General features: G+C 49.7%; 2 protein-coding genes across 17 annotated transcripts in view; one reads left to right on the plus strand and one right to left on the minus strand.

Moving 5' to 3' along the window:
• mmrn2a (multimerin 2a) overlaps positions 1 to 12,663 on the plus strand; it is a 29,218-nt gene extending 16,555 nt beyond the window's left edge. The window contains exons 5-11 of one of the 2 annotated variants that reach the window (XM_085296027.1): positions 2,099 to 2,350; positions 6,968 to 7,392; positions 8,593 to 8,790; positions 8,896 to 9,360; positions 9,493 to 9,856; positions 10,019 to 10,483; positions 10,593 to 12,663. In XM_085296027.1, coding sequence (XP_085152153.1) covers positions 2,099 to 2,350; positions 6,968 to 7,392; positions 8,593 to 8,790; positions 8,896 to 9,360; positions 9,493 to 9,856; positions 10,019 to 10,483; positions 10,593 to 11,005 — 2,582 coding nt within the window. In that variant the 3' untranslated portion in view covers positions 11,006 to 12,663. The remainder of the gene's footprint in view (positions 1 to 2,098; positions 2,351 to 6,967; positions 7,393 to 8,592; positions 8,791 to 8,895; positions 9,361 to 9,492; positions 9,857 to 10,018; positions 10,484 to 10,592) is intronic. The other variant, XM_085296028.1, reaches the window with a different exon arrangement.
• Positions 12,664 to 12,673: 10 nt separating this feature from the next.
• The window catches only part of usp54a (ubiquitin specific peptidase 54a), a 43,020-nt gene continuing 32,269 nt past the window's right edge, over positions 12,674 to 23,424 (minus strand). For 12 of the 15 annotated variants that reach the window (XM_085296015.1, XM_085296014.1, XM_085296022.1 and 9 more), the window contains 10 exons: positions 22,974 to 23,424; positions 22,090 to 22,214; positions 21,801 to 21,965; positions 20,870 to 20,989; positions 19,433 to 19,619; positions 16,956 to 17,764; positions 16,410 to 16,507; positions 16,202 to 16,318; positions 14,997 to 15,222; positions 12,674 to 14,551 (listed from right to left, as the gene is read on the minus strand). The exon at positions 22,974 to 23,424 is cut by the window's right edge and continues 264 nt beyond it. In XM_085296015.1, the coding sequence (XP_085152141.1) occupies positions 14,013 to 14,551; positions 14,997 to 15,222; positions 16,202 to 16,318; positions 16,410 to 16,507; positions 16,956 to 17,764; positions 19,433 to 19,619; positions 20,870 to 20,989; positions 21,801 to 21,965; positions 22,090 to 22,214; positions 22,974 to 23,424 (2,837 nt within the window). In that variant the 3' untranslated portion in view covers positions 12,674 to 14,012. Of the gene's footprint in view, positions 14,552 to 14,996; positions 15,223 to 16,201; positions 16,319 to 16,409; positions 16,508 to 16,955; positions 17,765 to 19,259; positions 19,335 to 19,432; positions 19,620 to 20,869; positions 20,990 to 21,800; positions 21,966 to 22,089; positions 22,215 to 22,973 lie in introns of all 15 variants that reach the window. The other 3 variants (XM_085296026.1, XM_085296023.1, XM_085296025.1) reach the window with 3 other exon arrangements.

Here is a 23,424-nt window from a genome sequence, read left to right on the forward strand (position 1 = left end):
GAAATTTCATTACTGCAGGATACATGCAGAGTACATGAAGTATTTATAGCGTGTGCGGCACTGAGAAGCCTGAGAATCAAAACAGTCGATGTTGTTGGAAAAACACGGGACTGAAATAGACCTTTGGCCTTTACGGGCTCGATTTAACAAAGAAAGACAAACAAAAAGGCCGTTCCTCACACACCTCCACACGGTACAGTCCGCTCCCACCGCGCCTACGATTGAACCCACTTCCTGCGAGCTGGGGTCGATGAAATTAAATCACTAACACGATGGGACACAATAACAGGAACACCTTCAAATACAACAAGCGTGAGTCATCCACTCATAACACTTGCAAGCACTGCATCACATGAAATTCTTTGTGCGGTAGTAGCCTCTGCAGTGGAAGCTAATGCACGTGTGTCCAGCTTTTTAAAGAGAGAAGAGATCAAGACTTTAAAACAACAAATTGAGCCATGAATCCCTGAATCACCTCTCAGTGGTCTTAAAAATGATAAATGAGACGAGATTACAGTTTTGTTTTAGAGCAGCAGCTATCGGTTAAATCATCAGTTATCAGTTTCTTCAGCTCCAAAAATATCTAAAATATTAAATTCAGAGAAAAGAGAAGTATCAAATGTTCACACTTAAGAAGCTAAAACAAACAAATCTTTGGGGTTTTTTCTTAAAAGTGACCAAAATAATTATTCAACCGTCCAAAGACGCAAATACAGCGACTCACATTCGCTTACTGTACTTATTCTTTAGTTTCTTTAGTCCACTGCAGATCATATGGAAGCAGACACATGAGTAGGATAATGTTTGCAGCCAACCTGAGGTAAAGTATCGCTGAGGAAGATAAATCTAAAGTTTCAGACCTTCCTGGTTAGATGCATGAATGAGGTGATGCAGGCAGAGTTCAAGAAATTGAAGGAGAAACTCTCCGAACTGAATCGAGTTCATTCAGGATGACAGCAGTCAGACGGATGAAAAAGAAATCGTATAGAACCAAACATATGCAACCAGAGGGATGCAAAATGGGCACAAAAGAATGGAAAATTATTTTAAAATCATACAAAAGAGGCACAGATCCTCAACTACATCAAGGGGATGTGAAATGATTACAGAGGGATGCTGGGGGGGATCCTGGGGGTGGGCTGGAGGCAGACCTGCTGTGGCGCTCCCTGAAGGAAGCACCTGAAAGAAATGCAAGACCAGGAACAGTCTACAGAGGAATAACGATGATAACGAGACACAACATAATGAAGTGAAGTAAAAACTACCACTGTGGGATACCGAATCGCTCCAGATGGATGCAAAGAGAGCACACAGGAAGGCTGATCTACAAACTGTTGTGGTTTCAGACAAACCGCCACAAAGGGATGCAAAATGACTACAGCAGGATGTGAAAGGAGAATAAAATGACAAACCATTACAAAGAGATTCACCTGCAGACCCACAAAATAAGCCTAGCAACGTAAAATTACCAAAAAGGTTTTACTGGTCACATATTTCATCTTTCCATCCACCCCGGCTTCCTCTGAATCTGATCTGATGTTCCTGCTGAATTAAAAGTTTTTAACTCTTCTGAGTTGTCAGATGTTCATGAACAAAACTTTTAGATGGGACTAAACTCAAAGACCTCAGACGTGCTGCAGCCTCAGAGGAGAAAACGATGACAGTGTTCCTCGCTGTCTTCCTTTGCAGCCGCAGAAGCTGCTTTGATGTATTTTATGCCTTCGACCCGGCCTGCAGGTCACCGACTCAGAGATCAGCGCTCCTGCTGTCGCTGCGATTCCAACAATGAGCTCAAACAAAAACGACGGAAGCTCAGCGGAGAAATCCCCAAATACATCAGCCTGTTTCCCATCAGCCTCTCCGTCTCTCTCACAGCCGGTCTGCAAGACTTCCTGTTCATCTCTGTGTTAGTTCAGGTCAGTGAGGCTCGTATCGTCACTGTCTGCCTTCAGTTCGGTATTCCCAAAGAAGAATACACACCAGGTTTGCTTTTCCTGGGCGTGTTTTAGGTTAACCTCGATTATCTCAGACATTCGTCAGTCTGAGTTTTTAACGTTTTCTGCAGCTTCTCGCACTGATTGTTGTTTTTACGTTTCAGTTGTTCATACTCGGCCCCAGCAGCGGGGCGGAGACCTGAACCACGAACAGAACGACCACCAAGTGCCCGACAGCACGCTGTATGATGCCAGCTACCCAAGCAGCCAGGACAACGACACACATCCCACCCCGGGGCCAGGACACGCCCACAAACGCCATCATACATCATACCAGGCGACGAACACTCACAACCACGACCGACACCCCCACCACCTTGATCCAGATCACCCACAGCAGGAACACCGAACGCCAGGTGAGTTTCTGTCTGTACTGAGAAGGTTCCAACAGCCAATCACGACCCAGAGGTCCAGTTCAGGGACTCTAATTAGCTGAGGTGAAGCCGAGCAGACGACTAGCAGTGTCACCATCCACCTGTCAGTCAAGGAGGCCACGCCCCTCCAAACTTTGAACCTTAATATAATTTAAACAGGTGACACTTAAAAACTTATGAGGGGAAACTGTTCTGACTAATGGGGACTCTTCCACTGCTGGAGCCTCCGGTGGACATTGGAGGAACTGCAACCTGCCTGCATGATGAAGTCAGGGCTTTTATTTTGGCGTTCCTGATTCTTTTATTTAAATAAAGACGTGAGCACATCTTCCATTGCTGATAAACACCCACACACACTTCCGCCGAAGGAAATCCGCTTGTTCCTCCGTTACATATACATCAGTGTGTGTGTGTGAGTCACCCGACCAGCACACCTATGACATCACACCCCCACTTCCAGCTTGTTTGGGATTGGCCAGCTCTGTTTCCCACAGTTCTGTTTTCTCTGACCTTTGACCTCAGTGACCAGCCAGCTACATCATCCTGAGAGGAACATTTATGAGTGTTTCAGAACCTCCAGTCCAGAGAAAAATAACAGCTGATCTATAAAATCATCTCTGTGACGGAGCTGTTAGCTTTAGCCTCCTGTGCTGGTGTAGAAAGCACAGACAGCGACTCCTTAGTTTATGTTTATAAAACCATCCAGTGATAAACAACAAGTTTTATTTCAGTCCACAATATTTTGTGTAATTTTGGGTTCATTTCTTATGCCATATTAAGCTTTCCTTTTAATAAACTTAAAGTGACGTCTCACCTTCTTAAGAAGAAGAAATGAAGCGCTTCAGTGTAACACATGCTCTTTTGTCGAAACAGGAAGTCGCCTGTGCTCGCCTCCGTAAATCACGCTGACGATCATTAGATAGAAACACTGCAGCTGACACGGGAGCGTGTGATTTCTTTCCCTCTCTGCTGACTGCAGCTGCAGCCTGAGGTGACCTCACTGTAAGCTGACCTTTGACCTCTCCATATGCTAAAGAAAACGGGTCATGATGATCAGAGTGAGTGTTTCAGGTGGTTTTGTGTCTGGACTGCATCTCCAAAGCCAAGCACACACACACACACACACTTGTATTCCTCACATGTGAGGACCCTTGCTTCCAGCATACCCAGACCTGTAAGCCCCCCCCCCCCAAACATGCTTGATGGGTGATGTGTCCGGTGAGTCTGCTGGCCATGCATGAACTGGGAAGTTTGCAGCTTCCAGGAATTGTGTACAGATCCTTGTAATATGGGCTGTGCATTATCGTGCTGCGACATGAGTAATGGTTGTGGTTGAATGACACAACCATCAGTGTCACGATCTCTGTGATTCAAAATGCCAGCAATGTGTTCGTTGTCCATAACAGACGCCTGCCCATACCAGAACCACACTCGGTCCACAACGCTGACATCAGCAAACCGCCCGCCCATACGCTGTCTGCCATCCGTCCTGAACAGTGAAACCAGGACGTGCCAGACGCCATGAAATGTGCGCGTTGTACGACGACGAACTGCAGTCGGGTCGGGACCTTGGTGAGAACACGAGCATGCAGATGAGCTTCCCTGAGACGGTTTCTGACAGTTTGTGCAAACCGATTGTTGCTGCAGCTGTCCGGTTGGCTGGTCTCAGACCATCCTGGACGTGAACATGCTGGAAGTGGAGGTCCTGGGCTGGTTACACGTGGTCTGTGGTTGTGAGGCCGGTTGGATGTACTGCCAAATTCTCTGAAACACCTTTGGAGACGGCTCATGGTAGAGAAACGAACGTTCATTTCATGGCAGCTGCTCCGGTTGACATCCCTCAAAGGTTGGGGCATCTGTGGCGTTGTGCTGTGTGATCGAACTGCACATGTCCGAGTGGCCTTTTAGTGTGAGCAGTCTGAGGCACACCTGTGAGGTGGGATTATCTCAGCAAAGGAGAAGTGCTCACTCACACAGATTTAGACAGATTTGTGAACAATATCTGAGAGCCGTGGGTCTTTGTGTTTGTAGAAAATGTTTCAGATCTTTGAGCTCAGCTCGTGAAAAATGGGAGCAAAAACAAAAGTGTTGCATTTAACCCTTTCAGACACAGTGGTGCCTACAGCTATTCAAAGGCTGTCTTCTTGTATTTATGTCCATGTTGATGGTTTACTTGCACATAAACCACTACATTGGACACTGATGTGTCCATGCCCTGCCACCCACTGGTCAGCCAGTGTTGTTCACCTTGGTGGACATGTAAAGAAATCTATTTTCATGCCTAAAGATGAATAAAAATACTTAAGAAAAGAATCCAGATTGAGGTTGTCATAATTCATGCATGAAAGGGTTAAATGTTTGTCCAGTAAATGAGGTTTCTGGGGGGCTTTCAAAGTGTTCCAATTCCCAACATTGTAGAAAAATAACTCAGACTGGAAAAAGTCTTCCACACAAAACCGGCCCTGGAATCGAATCCTTTAATCTGTTAGCATCCACCACTCGGACTCGTTCAGGGTTACATTCATATTTCGCCCTTTTTCCAGTGAAGCGTTGGTTTGAAGGCCAACATCTTTTCCTCTGTGAAACTCACTTTGTGTAGCATGTGTAGCGCTAACCTGAGCCCCACTGTTAAGTGCTTTACTGGAAACCTGGTGACTATCAACAGGTTCAGATTAAGAGCACTTTTCTAACTTTCCAAAGATGCAGCCTGGATTTGAACTCGGAATAAGCCAAATACGTGTTTCCGCCCAGTGGAGGTGATCGTAATGTGACATGCGTCTGCTGAAACACAGCTTTCATGCTTGCAGCAGCAGTTTGTGGCTGGCTTTGGCTCAGCCTGTTCTGTCCTTCAGAGCCTCTCGGGATCGCTGAGCAGGAAGTGTAAGCACAGTTGGATTTATTTCAGACTCCAGGAATAACAATAACAACACAATCAGATCCTCTTGGCCCCGAGGTGCCTCCGACCAGCCGAAGGACCGGCAGCGCCCTGAGGTCTGCATGTTCACTTTTCATCAAACCATCCCAAGGCGCTGTAAAGCTCGGCGACTATCCTCTGAATCCTCCCAGCACCAGTCTGAGGTGTGTTTGCTTCCCTTTGGAGCTCTGCTGTGTTTTTAACCCAGACTGGAGCCTCAGCTGGTTCCATTTTAGAGCACAACAATCCAGTCTAGCTCCCCAGAGAGCCATGGTTCACAGGGGGGAGTGTGTTTTTGTCAGCAGTGGGCGAATAGCCCCTCGGGGTTCTATTTTTATTTCAGAAATCTGGTTCAGAAGTCCAGAGTTTCCCAGCGGCTGATATCCTACTGTCAGGTTCCTGCGTTCTTCTAGTGCCGCCAACAGGTCAAAACTTCTGCTGCAGCCCACAACTCCTCATGTGGTCATGACTGTTCTCGTGTTTTTGAATCAGCTTTTAAACCAGTGAAGATAGAAACTGGACATTTTTACCATTGCATCATTTATTAAACCAGTGACATTAAAACAGACCTGAGCACACAACACAGTTTATACAGTTTCAGAGTAGATACACAGGTTCCAGTTTAATGTTCCAGCAGTTCTGTTCTTGACTTCTAGTGGGATGAATTTCTAGGCACAGCTATGAGGTGGAGACTTTTCTGTTCAGAGGTTTCAGGAGCTCTGCTTTTTGCAGATGATGTGGTTTTGTTGGCATCATCAAATGATGACCTTCAGCTCACACTGGAGCAGTTTGCAGACAGATGTGAAGCCACGTTGATGGATATCAGCAGGAAGGAGTGCGCTGCCATGCTGGATGTTTGCAGGCCAGTCTGTGTTCCTATCCTCACATGTGACCATGAGCTCATCAAGAATAAAATGTCCCAACAAGTTGATTCTGTTCATCTGGACGTAGTTTCTCACTGGGAGAAACATCAGCACACTGACTAACAACGAGCTCAGCTTCTTGGTCATTAATATGCAAATTCTCAAGGCTGTTGTTGGGGAATGGCTGCAGTCACAGCAGGTAACACAAAGACAGCGTGTTCACGTGTCAACAAAGGTCTGAGTAAAGGCAGAAATAAATAAATGCAAAGTTTAAAACTCTCCCGTGAAATCAGAATACGCAGAATATTTAACTCCAGGTTCAGTGTAAGAATGAGAGCTTTGGCTAAGTTAAGTGTCTCATTGATAAACAGCGTGCTGGGCTGCTCCCTTTGTCAGTTTAGAAAAACTTCATATTTCATGAGAAACAGAAATCAAGCGGATTGAGAGACGAGCTGGTGGCACATATGAGAGTGTCCTCTGCATAAAGATGTATATTCAGGTTTGAGTGCAGAGATGATCTCTGTGGATCACCTGCATTAATTACAGGTGGACTCAAAGGTGTTACAAAGGTATGGCAGGACGTTAGGACCTGCTCTCATTGTATGATCATTTAGATTCTTTCTACCTTTTATTTAAAATATTTGGGGGGTTTTGCATTTTTTCCTACACAGATCTACTTCCAGATCGAATATAACCAAGTAGCTTATTCCAGGACAATCCACACAGTCGTTGAGCTGTGTAACTGCAGTTTCCTTTGTACCGTTTGGTTCCTTTAATTTTGAAATGTCCAAACATTGAAAACATAATTTGTATTTTTTCCAGAGGACCTCAGTGCCGCCCCTCTCCCATATCCCGGTGCCCTTATTCCCCTTATTGTCCCCTACATGATGGACCGGGTGTGGTCCCAGCTGCAGCCGGTCATGGAGCACTTTAACCACTCACTGGAACACCTGAGCCAGAGGGTAGGTGACCTGGCCCATGATGTGGCCCAGCTGAAGAGCAGCCAGCTGGGGGCGGGGCATCAGATGACTCTTCAGGAGGAGCGTGATGATGGGGTGGAGGAGCGGTTGGACGCCAGATTAGATGAAGTGATTCAGAACATCGGGGAGGTCAAGAGGCAGGTGGAGGCGCAGCAGAATGAGATGGAGAAGAGGCTGCACTCGCAGCATGTAATGCTGCACTACAACCTCACCAGCTTCAAGGCCGACATCGACGTGAAGCTGAAACGCCAGCAGAAGACGCTGCAGGTCAGTGCACGAGGGAGGCCAACACTTTACAGGATTCATGGTGATGTCGATATAAACTTTTATAATGAATCAGGAGGATGTAAAATGAAAAGAAATGATGACATTATGACAAACTGAGGCCTGGCTGGGAATTTAAACATCTTTAAAATGGCCACGATCAATAATTCATCCTTTTGGTCATTATTTACAGTTCTCTAAAACGTTAGAAGGCTCCATGAAACTTTTGATTTAAACATATTCCAGTATTCCTCATCCCAGCTTCTCTTTTAAAGAAAATGACTTCTGTTATTCCTGGGTGTCATCACTGACGGCCTAATATTTTGGCACTGTCCCTGGATGCTGGAGAATCTGGAGTTTGTCATCTCCAGCTGTTTTCCTCTTCTTTTCTTTCTTACTTTTGTCCAAACTTTCTTTTTCGACTGAGCCACAGTGTCAGAGGAGATGACATGCGGTGCCTCCATTATTTTATTTTTTTGATCTTGAACCATCGTTCCTGTGATGGATGCAGTCTGGACGGTTGTGCCTTTTCTTGATTCCTCTTGGACACAACGAACAAGCTCGTTGTTTTCCTGCCTTAGAGATGCAAGCTTGTCTTTTACATCATCACTGCTGTCTTTGCTTCACCTGGAGGAAAATGTGTTATATAGAGGAAATGGGGGCGGGCTTATGCAGATTGCACAGGCTGGTGTGCATGTTGCATGAATCGCATGTTTTTTGTGCAGGATACAAATGTTTCCACGAACTGTTAGGAAATGAGGTTTCAGAGCGCTCGCGCTTCATTCTGATGCAGCTTTGCTAACCAAAGCTCTGCTGCCATGTTTCTTTTAGAGAGAAGAGGCTTTCTCCTGCAACCTTTCCAAGCTTTTCACATGCTAGTTGAGGCCAGTTGAGTATGAGCTCTTGGGTTTTGCACGGCCTGACTTCAAAGAAGACTGTCAGGTGTCTGAGTGATCTTTCTCCTGAGGTTGATGCACAGCTGCAGTCGCCTCCCTGAGATCATTGCTGATGTTTCCTCCCTGTCATTGTGTGGTTGGTCCGATCGGTGACATAGGTCATTATAATCTAACATTAGCTGGTGTTGGTGGGACCCTCAGGCTGTTAGAGGAAGCCAGAGTCAGGGCAGCTCTCATTTTTAAGTACAGTCTGTTCATATGTTGCCAATGAAACACATTTATTCATAACTCCTGTTGCTGATCTCAGGTCAGCCTGCAGGCCATGAACGCCACGCTGACAGAGCTGAAGTTGGACCAGTGGCAGATGGCTGAGGATGAGCAGGATCAGGACGACCTCCATCCGCCCACCAACCCTCCACACCAGCTGCCGCCTCCCACGGACGCCTCAGAGCTGTGGGACGCCATCGACCGGCTGGACAACACGGTGGTCAACAACACGGTGAAGGTGAGCCTGCACACATGAGGACTTTGTTCTTGACGTTCAGCACGAGTGTGCTTTCTGACAGTAAAATCAGGACTGAAACAGGAAACTGAAATGTGTCCCGTGCAGGTGACCACACTGATGGAGGATGCGGCGGTGACATCGCGCGCCGTCCAGCAGCTGAGTCGGCACGTTAAGGAGCTGGAAAAGCAGATCAACGACACGGCGCGGCGCACCCAGGTGCTGTTCATGGAGACGGGGCTGGAGGTGGAGGACGCCAAAGTGAAGGTGCTGAATCGTGTAAACGAGCTGGCGGGGAAGCTGAGCCAGCAGGTTAAACGACTGGACGATGTTGAGGAGGACATGGACTGCCTGTGGACGATCCCGAACGCCTGCAAGAACAACTCGCGCATCGAATGCAACTGTGAGAGCCTGCAGGCGACCGTGGCTATCTTGCAGAGGGACTTGGCCAACGTGACCGAGCTGGCCAATGAGAACAGATTAGCTCTGGACGACAACAGCAGGGGAGGGCATTGGGGTACGAGCAGCGACTGGGAGCCGGCGGTAAAGGCGCTCCAACTTGGCCTCCACAGGGTACGAGCAATGAAACTGTAAATAAGAGCAGACACGACTTTCAGCTGATAACGATCCGGAGACAGGTCCACACAGCGTTTCTAAACAGGCTGCTTTCTGTGTTTCTGTTTCCTCTCCATCCTCCTCCTGCAGGAGCAGAGCAGGATCAGGACTCTGGACCTCGGCCTGACCCACCTGAATGCCTCAGTCTCTGGCCTGAAGCACGCAGACAGACAGCAGGACGCCAAGATAAAGGTGCTGGACACCACCTTCAACATCCTCCTCCAAGACGCCAGCCGACACAGCAGGGTACTGAAGATGTTGCTGGGAGACGAGGTGATCGACTTCTTGAAGATGATCAGCCTGAGGGAGAAGGAGAGGCAGGACCACGAGGACGAGGAGGAGGAGGAGGCTGACTTCATCTCCGTCCAGGCTCTGAAGGAGGACCTGAGGCACCTGCAGGAGCAGCTGAGAGAACACGAGCATACGATCATCATGCTGAAGCAGGGCCAGACGGGTACGCCTTTACTGTGAAGGGACAGCTGCAGGCAGCTGATGCTTTTATTTTGAATGTGCTATTCTGTCAGGGTTGCCCCCTGCTGGATGTTAGATAAAATGTACTTTTAAGAAGCTGCTTCCTGTTTTTGCTTCAACTCATTTTTGACTCGTCTGTTCTCAGGAGGCAGAGAGGAGGTGCCATCTGCAGACCAGCCTCCCTCCTGGTTGCCCGGTGACCCAAGGAGGGGCGGCGGCGACGGACTTCCTGCTAGGGAGCAGCAGATGCTCTTCCATCCCGGGGATGGCGGTGACCTATGGAACCTGGAGAGGAAGGTGGAGGAGGTGGAGCGCAGGCTATCCCAGCTGGAGGAGAAAACGTGCTCCTGCCCCAACGCCTCACGTGTGGCTGCCACGGTGATGAATGAGGTGACTTGGCTGAAAAAGGGGCTGGAGCAACACCTGGGGGTGTTCAAGAACGTCTTCAGCAACGCCGACGTGCTGGCGAGATCCAACGCCACGCTGGAGCTGGATAAGCTGTGGCAGCTGCTGAAGAAGAAAGAGAAGAAGAAGCAAGGAGGACGGAGGGAGGAGTCAGAGAGGGGAGGAAAGCGGCGCAGCAGGAGGGAGTCACCAGGTGAGGTTTCAGGTAACACACTGCTGCCCAACAGTGTCTTAATGTTTTATTGATAATAGTTGTTTGTTTGTTGGTTTTTTTCTTTACATCTTCTTCCATTGTCCCCTCCTCTTCTCTCCAGGTGAACCCGTCCCCGCCAGCCTATCAGAACGCGCCCCGCTGTTCGTTGCTCAGTCTCTTCAGAGCGTCTCTGGCGTTGTTGTTTTTGAGCCGTCTTTGACCCAGGGTCAGTTTTACTCTGGCAGTACCTTCACGGTTCCAGTGGATGGGATCTACCTGTTTGTCCTCACCTTGCACCTGAGACCAGGCCCCGCCCATGTGGTCCTAAGGAGCATGGGGGAGGAGGAGGAGGAGAAGGGCGGAGCGTGGGTGCCTCTGCAGAGGCAGGAAGTAAGTAAGGAGGGGCCGGCTACCGGGGTCAGCCTCCTGCTGCTGAGGGAGGGGCAGGAGGTGAGGCTGGAACTGAGGGGAGGAGACTGGGCGGAGTCAGAGGACAACATGTTCGCATGTCTGCTGCTCTACCCAACCACCTGAGAGCGCTGTGGACCAATCAGCTGACAGCTGAAGGAACTGGTTGGATGAATGGACGGATGAAGGCAGCTTAGAGGACCAGGAGGAGTGAAATAATCCGATGTTGTGATTTCAGCTCAGAAGAAGAATTCTGTTTTTTTTAATGTCATATTTAGCGTGACGGCCAGTTTGGTTCCAGCAAAACACTGAGGAAAAGAATATGCTAGAAATGAGCAAAAGAAAAAATCTAAACCTCTCAAACCTACAGTATGCACTCACTGCCACTTTATTAGGTGCATCTTCCTGTAAATATCTAATCAGCCAATCACAGAGCAGCAGCTCAAAGCATTTAAGCATGCAGACGAGCTGCTGAAGTTCAGACTGAGAAAGGAGGAGTAAGAGACTCAAAGTTGGTCTGAGTGTTTCACACAGAGCTCATAGAGGAAACATCCAGTGAGCAGCTCTCAGGGAGGAAATGACTCGCTGAGGTCAGAGGACGATACACAGACTGCTTCAAGCTGATAGGAAAGAAACGGGAAGTCACTCGTTACAGCCGGGCTCTGCAGAAGAGCATCTGTGAATGTGCAGCAGCAGCAGAAGAGCAGTCCTGTGTTAAGAACAGGAAGCTGAGGCTACAGCTCACACAGAAACCTGGACAGCAGAGGATGGAGAAACGTTTCCTGCTCTGTGAGTGTCAGATGGTCAGAGTTAATCCATCCTGCCTGCGTCAGACCTCAGCCTGCTGCTGCTGCTGTGATCAGGGCCACGCCCGTCCTCTGATGTCACAAAGCGAGTTCACTCAGGCGGCTCCACAGTCACAGATCTCAGTTTAACAGAGCAGCTTTGAGATGTGGAGGAGCGGGAGGGTGTCATCACAGATGCAGCAGCTGAGTGATGATGTCGTGATGATGTCGTGTCACCATGGATGAGAACCTTGTCATGTCTGTCGTGAAGGATTAAAGCAGCTCTAGGTGTACCTAATAAAGTGGCAGTAAGCCTCCAAACTACATTTTTGGTTCTACTGAAAAAAAGGCGGACGTCTGTGTGATCTTCATATGGAGAGTAACTCCTCGTTTTCATGGACGTGAAGTTTATGTTTTTATTTTTTTAAATTGTCAACACTTGCCCCGTGTATCCTGTCAGCGTTGATTCTGGGAGTTGAAGGACGATTTGACCCGATGAGTCTTTGCTCGTGTTTTGAATCATTAGACTAAAACAGAGAGCACAGCTCAGCCTCGTGTTTCTAACATTCAGTTGCAGGTTTTGGTTATTTAAAGGTTTTTAAAAGCAGAGCTCAGCAGGAAAGCTCTGGTTTCATACATGTGACAAAAAAAATGGATTTTCTTCTTCTGCTGTCAAAACTACAGAATCGACGTCTCCTGAAAACCCTCAGCTCTGTGCAACGCCGTGACGCTGAAAGTCTGGACGGACTTGAGTGAAAGCCACGCCCGTGTGATGGGTGGGGCTTATAGCAGAGAGCTCATACAAGCTTAAAAATGCTCAATTACTGACCAATCAGAGTGGACATAAAGTGGGAAATGTTTTTGTTATTTTAAACTTGAGGCAATTTTTAATTTTTACTTTATTTTACATGAAGAAAATATTTGAATGTAAAGTCACGAGTTTCATGATGTAAAAACACAGCAGAAAATATTTAAATAAACCCTGAATGAGACAATGAACCAGTGAGACTTTTTCCTTTAAACATTTTATTCGTCCTCTCGTCTGTGTTCACTCTACAGCGTAGAAAAATAAGCATCAAAAATATACCAACGAAATCAAAATCCACTGTGGCAAAGCAAACGTGATGCAAAAATAACTTCATCTGAAACATCAACCTTTCACTCCGAGCTCACCTGGAGCACCACGTGGGTGGAGCCAGTGCCGGTCTTGGCAGAAAGTCTAACAAGCCAATCGGAGTAAGAAAAATAAGGGAGGCTCCTCCCCCAAATAAATGGGAGGGATGTCGAAAGAAATTGGCAACGAGCGAAAGAAACGTCTATCGTAACACTTGTGAAGTGCGCTAAAAGCGGTCAAGCTACCGCGCTAACAAACGTCATCACGGCAGCACACGAACACCTGCGACAGGTGAGCTGAAGACATGCTAAATATTAGCTGCTCAAACAAAACTGCGGTTATTCTTCTACAATAATCTAGAGAAGAGAAATGAGCCGGCCGGGCTGCGACAGGTGAGCACGCTCAGGTTAGTTCGCCTACACACAACTACAAAAATCACCAGGAGGACGCGCTTCCACGCGTCAGCGCCACGACCCGCAAACAACTCCTGATGCTCCAATCAAAGTTGATCAACTGGACCAACAGAAGAAAGTCCTCCACCCGTGAGCCAGCATCCACCCGTCACTGAACGAGCTGAAGCCCTCATTGTTTATATACAGGTGGACCAGAGCGCCCTGCTTTTGCGGGCCGGTTCTGGCCCCCGGACCGTATATTTGACAGCTTTTCAGTTAAAACCTCCTAACAGACTAAAACAAAAAAAAATGATGCTGAGGTTAATGCAAACTGCGCCGGCTCGTTGGGGACGTTCCTCTGAAGACGGTCAGGAGCAGAGTGGTGTTATAACGCTGGCGTCCACCAGGGGGGGCTCACGCGATAGCAGGTGAACCCACGCCAGGCATCGCAACCGTTTGTTAGCGTTTAAGTTTACAAGCAGCGCGTCTGAATTTGAGCTTTACAGAAATTATCAAACACTTCTCTAAGATCAGGACCTCGAGCGTGCTTCAGCTCTCAAACCAAGCCGCTCTTTGCTTCTGTCCAATCAGAGTTCAGGGCCGAGCAGACAGCAGGCTCGGAGCTTCGTGATGTCAGAGACGTGTTGGTGTGCGTGAGCTCGGCGAGGCGAGCGGAGCAGCAGGAGATCCGTGATGAAGAAGTGAGGATGAGAGGGCGACACTGCAGAGCCAATCCAAGAGTTTTCCTCCAAAGTGACATCATCACGCCGCACACACAGCGTTTGAGCTCCTTCACGATGTCAGCGAGCCACATTTGCAGTAAAACTCTCGCTGTGGTCCGATCAGCTGGTTGGCCGGAACCGAGCCACGTAGACACCGCACGAGGAGCAACAGGAGCGCGCCGGCTCGGCAGGAAGCTGCTGGCAGAGCGAGCAGAGCTGGGGGGGCCGGCGGGGCCGAGGAGGCTGCGGGTGGCGAGCGAGGCGGGCGTCCCAAGAGGAGCTGGGCTGGACTGTCCTGGAGTTGGTATCGCGTCGCCAGTCGCCGTCTGGGGGGATGTCCAGGCGGAGTGGGTGGGCAGGGCCATCTGACGCTCTGAGGTGGTGGGGGGCGTAGCCCAATGAGGGGTGCCCGTAGTGGCCGTTGGCGCTGGCGGCGGAACGACGAGGGCGGAGCATGGTGGCGTAGAGGCTCTGCTGTCCCAGAGGGGAGGCGGGGCCGGTGCCAGCTCTGGGCCTGGGGAGGGAGGAGGTGGAGGGAGGTGGGGCTCGGCGAGGAGCTCGAGGCAGCGTGCCGTAACTCAGCGGGACGCCGTGAGCTGAAAGAGTCTGACGCCGGTCAGGCACAACCAGAACGTGCTGCTGGATGCTCGCACCAGCTCCTGAGGAAGAGGAAGAGGACACGTCAGGCGGCGTTCACGCTTTCTGCCACACCCTCAGCGCTGTGCAAAAGTCCTGAAGACGATCGGCAGAAATGAGGCGGGGCTCACACCAAACAGCCCGCCTCCATCATGTTTCAGTAACTCTGCACACGTTTCACTTTTTCCTACAAACGGTGACTCAAGACTTATGCACAGCACTGTAGGCGTGACGGGTTCACATGTACAGCACGGCAGCAGGGTCACATGACTGCAAAGGAATCCTGTCACTTTGATCATTTCCAGGTTTTCACCTGTGAGCAGGTTGCCATGGGAACGCTGGGAGCGTTTAATCAAACTAAACTGTCTGAACTACAGAGAGAATCTGACTTCAGCATTTGTTGAACTGCATTTCCCAGCATGCCCGGCCAGCTGCTCTGAAGATGGAGGTGAAGGGCCGGCACGTTACCTGAGTGTCCCCAGGATGAGGGCCTGGAGCTGGGGGGCTGTGATGTCTGCGTGGGAGGGTGCTGTGCAGGAGGAGAGGGGCCGTGGAGTCGGGGCTGGTGGTGGTGGGAGTGGTCTGCAGTGAAGGAGGGAGAGGAGGGGGGATGCAGGGTAGAGGAGCTGGAACGACGCAGGAGGGAAGAGGAGGAGGAAGAATGTCTGAGGGGGGGTCTGGACACAGAGGGGTCCTTCAGGAGGAGGAGGAGGAGGAGGAGGAGTGAAGGTGGAGGCGTCAGTGAGAAAACAAAGGGAGGGGGAGAAATGAAAACATGTTAACGTGATGAAGAAAAAAACACACATGAAACAAGAGCGAAAAGATAAAAAAAAAACAACAAACATGGGGGAGGGGCTTGCATCTTTGAGATGCAAGTCTGGGGGTGACACCATGATCGTGTCTGCGTGCACGCTGCTGAATGACTCAGTTCTCCCCTCACGTTGTAACAGATTTAGGAATCAAACCCTCGGGCCGAGGGAACGCGGTGAGGATCTGACGCCGAGCGCCGCTCAGCTGTCGGGCTCTGAGGTTAGAAGCTTAATGGGAGAACTAAACTGCCCATCAATGTTTAATGCGGCGGCCTGAGGCGATTCCTGAGGCCTGAATACGAGATGGCTGAACGCCAGCGGCGCCGAGAGCAGAGCGAAGCGTGCAGAAACACAGGAAGCTGCTGCTCAGAGACAGTTCCAGTTAAATATTCTCCATCCTCATGAGTGGTAACGTGTTTATGAGGTCACAGGCTAAAATGTGACAGCGTCACTCGATGGGTGTGACTCGAGTTCACCTGGACAGGTTCACTGATTTTTAAAGATGCCTCATTTTTCTGTGACATGGACGGAATAAAGAGGTTTCCCTGCTCTGCACCAAAGCTGAGCTCCAGGCTGCAGTTACAAGGTGCGACCACAAGGTGGCAGAAGGAAGCTGCTAGTGCCTCTGTGTGTTCCTGTCTAACTATCTTTGTGAGGACCGAAATCTGCATTCTACTACACTTGTGAGAACCGGTGTGTCCTCACAAGTTTGAAGCCTTTCTGAGGCTCAAAATGTGGTTTTAGTGTCAGGGTTACAATTAGGTCATGGTCAGGTTTAGAGTCCGGGCTAGGGAAACCATTATGTCAATGAAGGTCCTCACTAAGATAGTTGAACGAGCTTGTGTGTGTGTGTTTCTCTCTTACACAGCTGTGGGAGGGGGCGAGGTTTTGGGGTCGCGACCCGATGACGGTCCCACTGAGGCTGCGGGCGATGCGTCGCAGGTTTTCGGCGCTGTAGCTCTCGTCTTCAGCTGACGGCGGCTGCAGGTCAAACAGGAGAGTTCAGTTTTTTTAACAAGGTCGCACAAACAATGTGAACGCCGTCATCGGCTGAACGCACAGGTGTGCACACCTTCTGCAGGCCTGCTATTGGGGTCCTGTAGGCGTCTCTCTCGATCTCAGCTGTCGGCGTTTTTGAGCGTCCGGGACCCAACTGCCTCCTCCTCACGCCTGCACGCACACGCACACACACGTGCGCGCACACACACACACACACACACACACACACACACACACACACACACACACACACACTATGAACATCATTTATAGCTCACAGTCACACGGGCAGGATGGCGTCTGCTATCAGCAGCTTCATGTCTGTGACGTAGAGGAGCTGAGACCAGCGTTGGTGCCTCACGTTTGATCCGTTTCACTCACTGCAGGAAACTTAAAGTGCATTGTGGGTAAACACGGAGCAGGCGTTGCTTCTGCTGGAACAATCTGAACTTGTTTTATTAACTCGTGTTAGCAGCGCCATCAGTTCACGTTTATGACGGCATGAACAGGTCAGCTGAGCGAAGGCTCCTGATTGGTTGGAACTATTAATAAATGTCCAGCTTCAACCTCTGAGGCACCAAACGCTGCAGTTCCACTGACGTCCAGCAGAGGCTCCTACCTGGTTTGCTGCCGCTCGGCTGGGGGCTGACTCCCCGGCTGCCCCGGTGCATGCTGGGAGCCAGCAGACTGGCCTGGTACAGCGATTCCAGCTCTGACAGCTCCTCGCCGGGCGTCACCAGCGCCGCCGCCACCAGTCCCCCTCCCCCAGTGCTCTGGGAGCCATAGTATCTGTTGACGTTTTCAGCCCAGCGTTCCACGGGCAGCGCCACTGTGGGCGGGGAAACGGGCAGGTCCGGGCGGCTCACTGGGGGAATGTTGGCGGGGGAGTCTGGCGGTGAGTACAGGTGCGAGCTGATTGGTGGACTGGGAGAGTCGATGACGTCTTGGTCTAGGTATAAGCACGACCAGTTCCTGGTTGCATGAGGGGCAGGGGGTGGGGACGGTATGTGGCTGGAGTCTGGGGGTGTGGCCTGAGGCTGCCGGGTGTAAGACGGTTTCAACGTCTCAACAGGTGACAGGATTTGGGGATGCAGCCGGGGTGGGGGCGGGGCTTGTACTGGAGGCACTGGGGCAGGAGATGTTATGGTCCACTGCACTGAAAGCTCCTCCTCTTCAAGCGGAGGGGGTGGAGCCAAGTCTTCCACAGGGGCATCCACACAGAGAGCAGGGAGGGAGCCGACGCTACAGAGGGTCTTCCTGTCCTCCCGAGGTGAACCTGAAGGGGCGGGGTCAGACACCAAGGTTGACTGGGGAGGCAGCGACCTAATGAGGCAGGTGGAGGGAGGCGGCGTCTGCTGGTCCACAGAGGAGGCTGATTGGCTGCTGTGCATCTCTGTCAGAAGTATTCGGCCCGAGAGAGGCTTTTCACTTTGGGGGGGAATAGGATAGAAAGGCGGGGGGGAGAGAGGGGTGTGTTAATGACTGGCTTTACGCCAGAGCTCTGTGTAAACTTCAAATATCTGCTCCATTTATCAAGACGTCACATATTTGCAAAAGTGCTCTGACGTTTTCAGAGACGTCTGTTAGCCACCAGCTGACCGCACAGCTGGAGTGGCCATTGGGCATGCCGGGCATTTGGCACTTTCATTTTCTAACGGTATAAACGATGATGGTGGTGAATTAGCCAATTGGTCATGATCAACGCTGGGCTGGACCAATTACAATACATCCATGTTGAGGTGAAAAGGGAAGCGATTTGTCCCGGACTTCAGCTACAATGAAAAAAGACACAAAGCTGGAGTTATTCTGTCCTTACGCTGCACAGCTGTTTCTTCTTCTCTCATTCTCCCCCCTCCCTCTCCTGTTGCTACTTCAATCATGAAACTGATCAATGATCAGCTGATCGTCTCTCTTGTTTGTTTATCGCCCACTTTGCGCCAGAAACAGGAAACCAGCGGATGTCGCGCTAAACAACAGCAGCACATTTAAGCTTGATCAGCTGTTGTTAGAATTTATTTAATATTACTTTCTAGTATCAGCTGATGTTTGTGGGAGCCACAGCTGGAAAGCTGCTGGTCATGATGTCGGTTTGGAAACATGAAGGTGATACAAATCATACATATATACAACAGTGTATGTCACTGTCACAGCAGCTTTGCTTTCGTTCAAAGGCTTTATGGTTTTTCATGTAATACCTGGTGGGCCGGTCAATACCTGGGGCCACGCCTTGACCACCCGGTCAGCTGGTGGGTAACAGGCATCTCTGGAAACGTTAGAGCACTTTTGCAAATATGTGACGTCTTGATGAATCGAGCAGATATTTGAAGTTCACACAGCAACATCCTCACCTGAAAATATCTTAAACGTTTATTTTGTGACCCAGACAGAGTAATATTTCAAACTTGGCCACTCTGTGTTTTGGATGAAATGCATTCTGGGATATTTGCCTGGGTTTAGCTACAGCAGCTAACAAGCTGATTGGAGACCAAAACAGCCAATCAGAATTTTTTGCATCCAAGTCTGTGATTGGCTGGTTTTGTGGCACAAATATAACGGTGTAGAGAAAGAGCTGAGCGCACACGGGCAGAAATGTTGAGAGCGCGAGCAACACATGCAAAAACTGAGCGAGAGGGGCTGCTGTTGTGTGTGTGTGGATAATAGCAAACACTGAAACACAGTTTTTGCACGCAGCGATGAGTTTTGTTCGCTCAGATTTAGCTTTTCTTCGCTCAAAACAAATTTCTCTTCAAAATGCAAAACTTGCAAATTTTTCTTACGTGCGCTCAGATTAGTGGCACAAAAATAACGCCACATCATCGCGTTAGAACCACATGTGTGAGTTTACTGCACGAGACTAATAATTACTGCCCGATTTATTCTCAATTTATTTTTGCTCTGGTTGAAGCTCTCGTCAGGTTCTTACATCAGCCCATGAGGAGGTAAGATGTCAGGAGTTTTGAGCTCAGCTGAGGATTTACACCTCCAACCTCCACAGGTTCTGTTCACACATCAGGAATAACAAGGTTTAATACACAGAAGGTAACAGGGCGCCACCTGCTGGTGCGTTCTGATTGGCTGATCAGGCTGCAGCGGTACCTGTGCTGTTCCTGGAGCTGCTGCTCCTCCTGCTGCTGCGGTGGTTTCTCTCTGCCTGCCTCTGAGTCCTGCTGTTGTTGCTGCAGCAGTTGCATGCGCTGCTGCAGGCTGCGGGCTCTCCTCATGCAGCGCTGCAGCCGGCTGTGACTACTAGCTCCGCCCTCAGCCACCACCGGCCGCAGTTTGGCTGCAGCCGAGTCACAATTCAACAGAAAATCCACAACAGAAGGAAAATGAAAAGAAAACAGAAAGAGAGAAAAGAATAAAAAATGAACCAAAGATGCAGAAAAGAACTCGTTATGATGATTTCATGCAAAACAATCTGACAAAGAAAACTCACAGCTGACAGGAAATCAAACATCGCACTGCTGACATGAAGGTGGCGTGGTTATTAACGATGAAATGGAGAAATCAAGTCCAGACAGAAGGTTAAAGTAAGAGAATCACAACCAAAGAAAAACAACCCGGCTGTCAGCTTCGAGGACGCCTCCGACACGCTTGATCATCTACGGGTGACGGCGCTGAACCGCACGTTCACGTGTGACCTCACAGCGCAGGAAGTCACACATGAACCAGTAAATAACAGAGGCTGCTGTGTGATGCAGCCCAGTGTGCTTTTCTGGGATGTTTGCAGGTGTTTAGAGGAGCAGAGCTCACGGCTTCTTAGATTCACTCCAGCTGCTTTTCTCTGTGGCGAGGAAAAACTGACGTGCTGTGATGATGGTCTGTTTGATAAATGGATGACTTTCAGAATTAAACTTCTTTCCAACAGAAGACAGAGGGACCATTTGGAGTTCCAGATTACTGACAGAAATGAAGTCGAACTGTGACCCCGTCCACCTCTGACCCCTCAACGTCTCCCGTTTACAGCACTGTGTCATCTGCATACAGTGACACTCTTCTTCTTCTACTTCCTCTCATCTTTATTCTCTAACAGAAGTTTAAAACAGGCGTTCTGAAGGGAAACCGTTAGTATCAGGCTGTAAGTATGAATATTCCTGCTCTATCGTTTAACATGGGAGTTTATGGGGACAGACTCACTGCTGCCTCTGCTGGACATAAGAGGATCTGCAGGGGGCGGGGTCACACTGAGGACATTTCCTGTCTATTTTTAATGAGGACAGTCTTCACTTTGTCCCACTACAGAATGAGCCAAATCTGATGAAGTGACTCGAACCCTGAGCTGAGTTAACACTCTGTGATATTTACAGACCCTCATGGTTCACATCTGACTGACACACGTGAAGCAAACAGCGGCGAATACAGACGCAGTAATGATGTCATCAAAAACCATCCCGATGTTTGTTTGGGTGAGCGGATTGTTTAAAGCTCGATTCAGCTTCTCGCGTTCGTGTGTGTGTAAGTCGGCCGTCAGGTTTCTGCCTGGCTGCGTTCAAAGTGGAGAGAGTGTGGTTAGTGGCAGTGGGAGGAGCTTACAGACAGCTTCATTGACAGCTGACAGCGCGGCGGCGACCTCGCCTGCCTGCTCCAGACGCATAGACTGGTCCAGCAGGAGCTCCGCCTCTGACACGCACCGCTCGTAAGTGTCCGATTTACCTGCAGAGCAAAAGAGGAAGACGCACACAGCTTTAAACTTTGTGTTTTCACCGAGTCCTTCCCGACTCCCCCGCGGACTTTCCACTGAACTCCCAACACCTCGATGCGTCTCTCCTTCTGCTCGCAACACTAGCTAACCGTCCAATCAAACAACCCACTCGCAGCACGAGACAAACGCCACATAACGAGAGAAAAAACAAAGAGGAAGCAACAAGAGTGAGAATTACAGCCAACAGGATTTTCAAAATAAAACCATTTTTTATGAAATCGTGAATTTAGTAACAGTCTGAGCTGAAGCGTGAAGAGTGTCTGTGTGTGTGTGTGTGTGTGCGTCTGTGTGTGTCTGTGTGTGTGTCTGTGTGTGTGTGTGTGTGTCTGTGTGTGTGTCTGTGTGTGTGTGTGTGTGTGTCTGTGTGTGTGTCTGTGTGTGTGTCTGTGTGTGTCTGTGTCTGTGTGTGTGTGTGTGTGTGTCTGTGTGTGTGTCTGTGTGTGTGTGTGTGTGTGTCTGTGTGTGTGTCTGTGTGTGTCTGTGTCTGTGTGTGTGTCTGTGTGTGTCTGTGTGCGTCAGTGTGTGTGTGTGTCTGTGTGTGTCAGTGTGTGTGTGTGTGTGTGTCAGTGTGTGTGTGTCTGTGTGTGTGTCAGTGTGTGTGTGTGTGCGTGTGTGTGTGTGTCTGTGTGCGTCAGTGTGTGTGTGTCAGTGTGTGTGTGTGTGCGTGTGTGTGTGTGTCTGTGTGTGTCTGTCTGTGTGTGTGTGTCAGTGTATTTGTGTCAGCGTGTGTGTCTGTGTGTGTCTGTGTGTGTGTGTGTGTACCCTGGATCTGCAGCTGGTCCAGGTCCAGGTACTTGCTGGGTCTCGGGTTGAAGCCGAGCGCCGCCTCCCTCTCCTTCTCCTGCCGCCGCTGCTGCTCCTCCTCCCTCGCTCTCCTCAGCACCTCCTCCTGCAGCTCGTCCAGCTCGCTGCGGCCTGCAGAGGGCGCTGCAACAACACCATCAGCATTAATATATAAAACAAGTTTGCACGCCGGAGTAAAGTCGGCCTGTTGACATGCAGAGCTGAGAGCTCAACGTCTGCATGAGCAAGAACACGAAGACGTTCGTACCGAGGCTCCCCCTGCTGGACGAGCTGAGCTCCTGCAGCAAAGCGCCGCTGCTCTTCGAGCGGGCGTTCCTCCACGAGGGTCCTGAGGAGGAAGAGGACGACAAAGCCTTCTTCACCACACACTCCCTGAAGAGGAGAAACAGAGACACGTTTAGCGTCAGGAGCTGAAGTTTCATATAACAGAGCCAATCCTGAGTTTAGACTCCACTGAACACTCATATTCTGTCATACAGGTTCAGGGGCAGGGTCATTCTTTAATGACTTTACAAGAACGAACTCTCAAACCACCAAAGGAGTCACTTAGCATGACAGGAAAGTTTAACTGCTGCAGCAGGACGGGGTCGTAATCAGCTCTGCTCCTAATCTGACAAACCCGCTGCAGAAACACAGCGACGGCGATCCTGCGTGTTTTCTTTTGTGTATTATTTGTTTTTACAGGATCTGATTGGTGCAAATGGTTTATTTTTGCCAATTGTTTGAGTAAACAGGGCACATGGGCAGTTCAAGGACCACTGAAAAGGTGGAAATTTCCTGATTATGCCACTTTTTACAGCTTTGTTTATACAGATGAGAAAATGTGCATTTTTAAATCTGCTGAAGGATTTATTTTATATTTACATTATTTTTATTGCATTGTTTTCTTTTTATTTAATGGAGTTCTTTTATTATTGTACCTTTTATTTCACTTTGTGCTTTTATTATCTCATCGTATGTTGTTTTTTACGTTACTGTGTTCGCGTACACGCCATCTCACGTTTGAATTTACTCCCTTGTTCTGTCTTTAATAAATATAATTATTTTACTTAAACAGTGACTTCACGTAAGGTGCGATACGATCTGCCGACTGGAGTATTGATCGATTGATGACGACCTTCTGGAGCTCACCTGTCTCCCGGGTTCAGGTCCAGGCTGACCGGGCTGCTGCTGTTCCTCTCGCTGCTCTCGTAGCCGCTCTCCATCCTCTGGATCAGCCTGGGTGGAGCAGCAGGAGGAGCAGCGGGAGACAGCACGGCTCCTCCCGCTCCTTCGTTCTCACCTCCCGGTCCAGCTCCACCTCCTCTGTGGCTGCTGGAGAAGGAGGCGGGGAGAGTCCTGGAGGAGCCCGTCCGGACAGGCGTCACCTCCTCCAGGGCCGAGGAGGCGTCCTGAGCTCCACAGTCGTCGAGCAGCGGCGCTCCGAGGGGGCTGTACCCTGCTTGCCTCCGCCTCTCGCGGTTAAAGATGCTGTCGATGTTGAGCGCCTCCCTCCGGGGCCTCCAAGCCGGCCGGTACCTCCCTGTTCCCCCGGAGGAGCTGGACTTTGACTCGCTGCTGGTGCTGTCGGCCTCCCAGTCCT

This window comes from Mchenga conophoros, linkage group LG13, assembly GCF_057382185.1.
Source record: "Mchenga conophoros isolate Kocher_MC1m ecotype Shallow Benthic linkage group LG13, M_conophoros_male_GT1.1, whole genome shotgun sequence".
NCBI lineage: Eukaryota > Metazoa > Chordata > Actinopteri > Cichliformes > Cichlidae > Mchenga > Mchenga conophoros.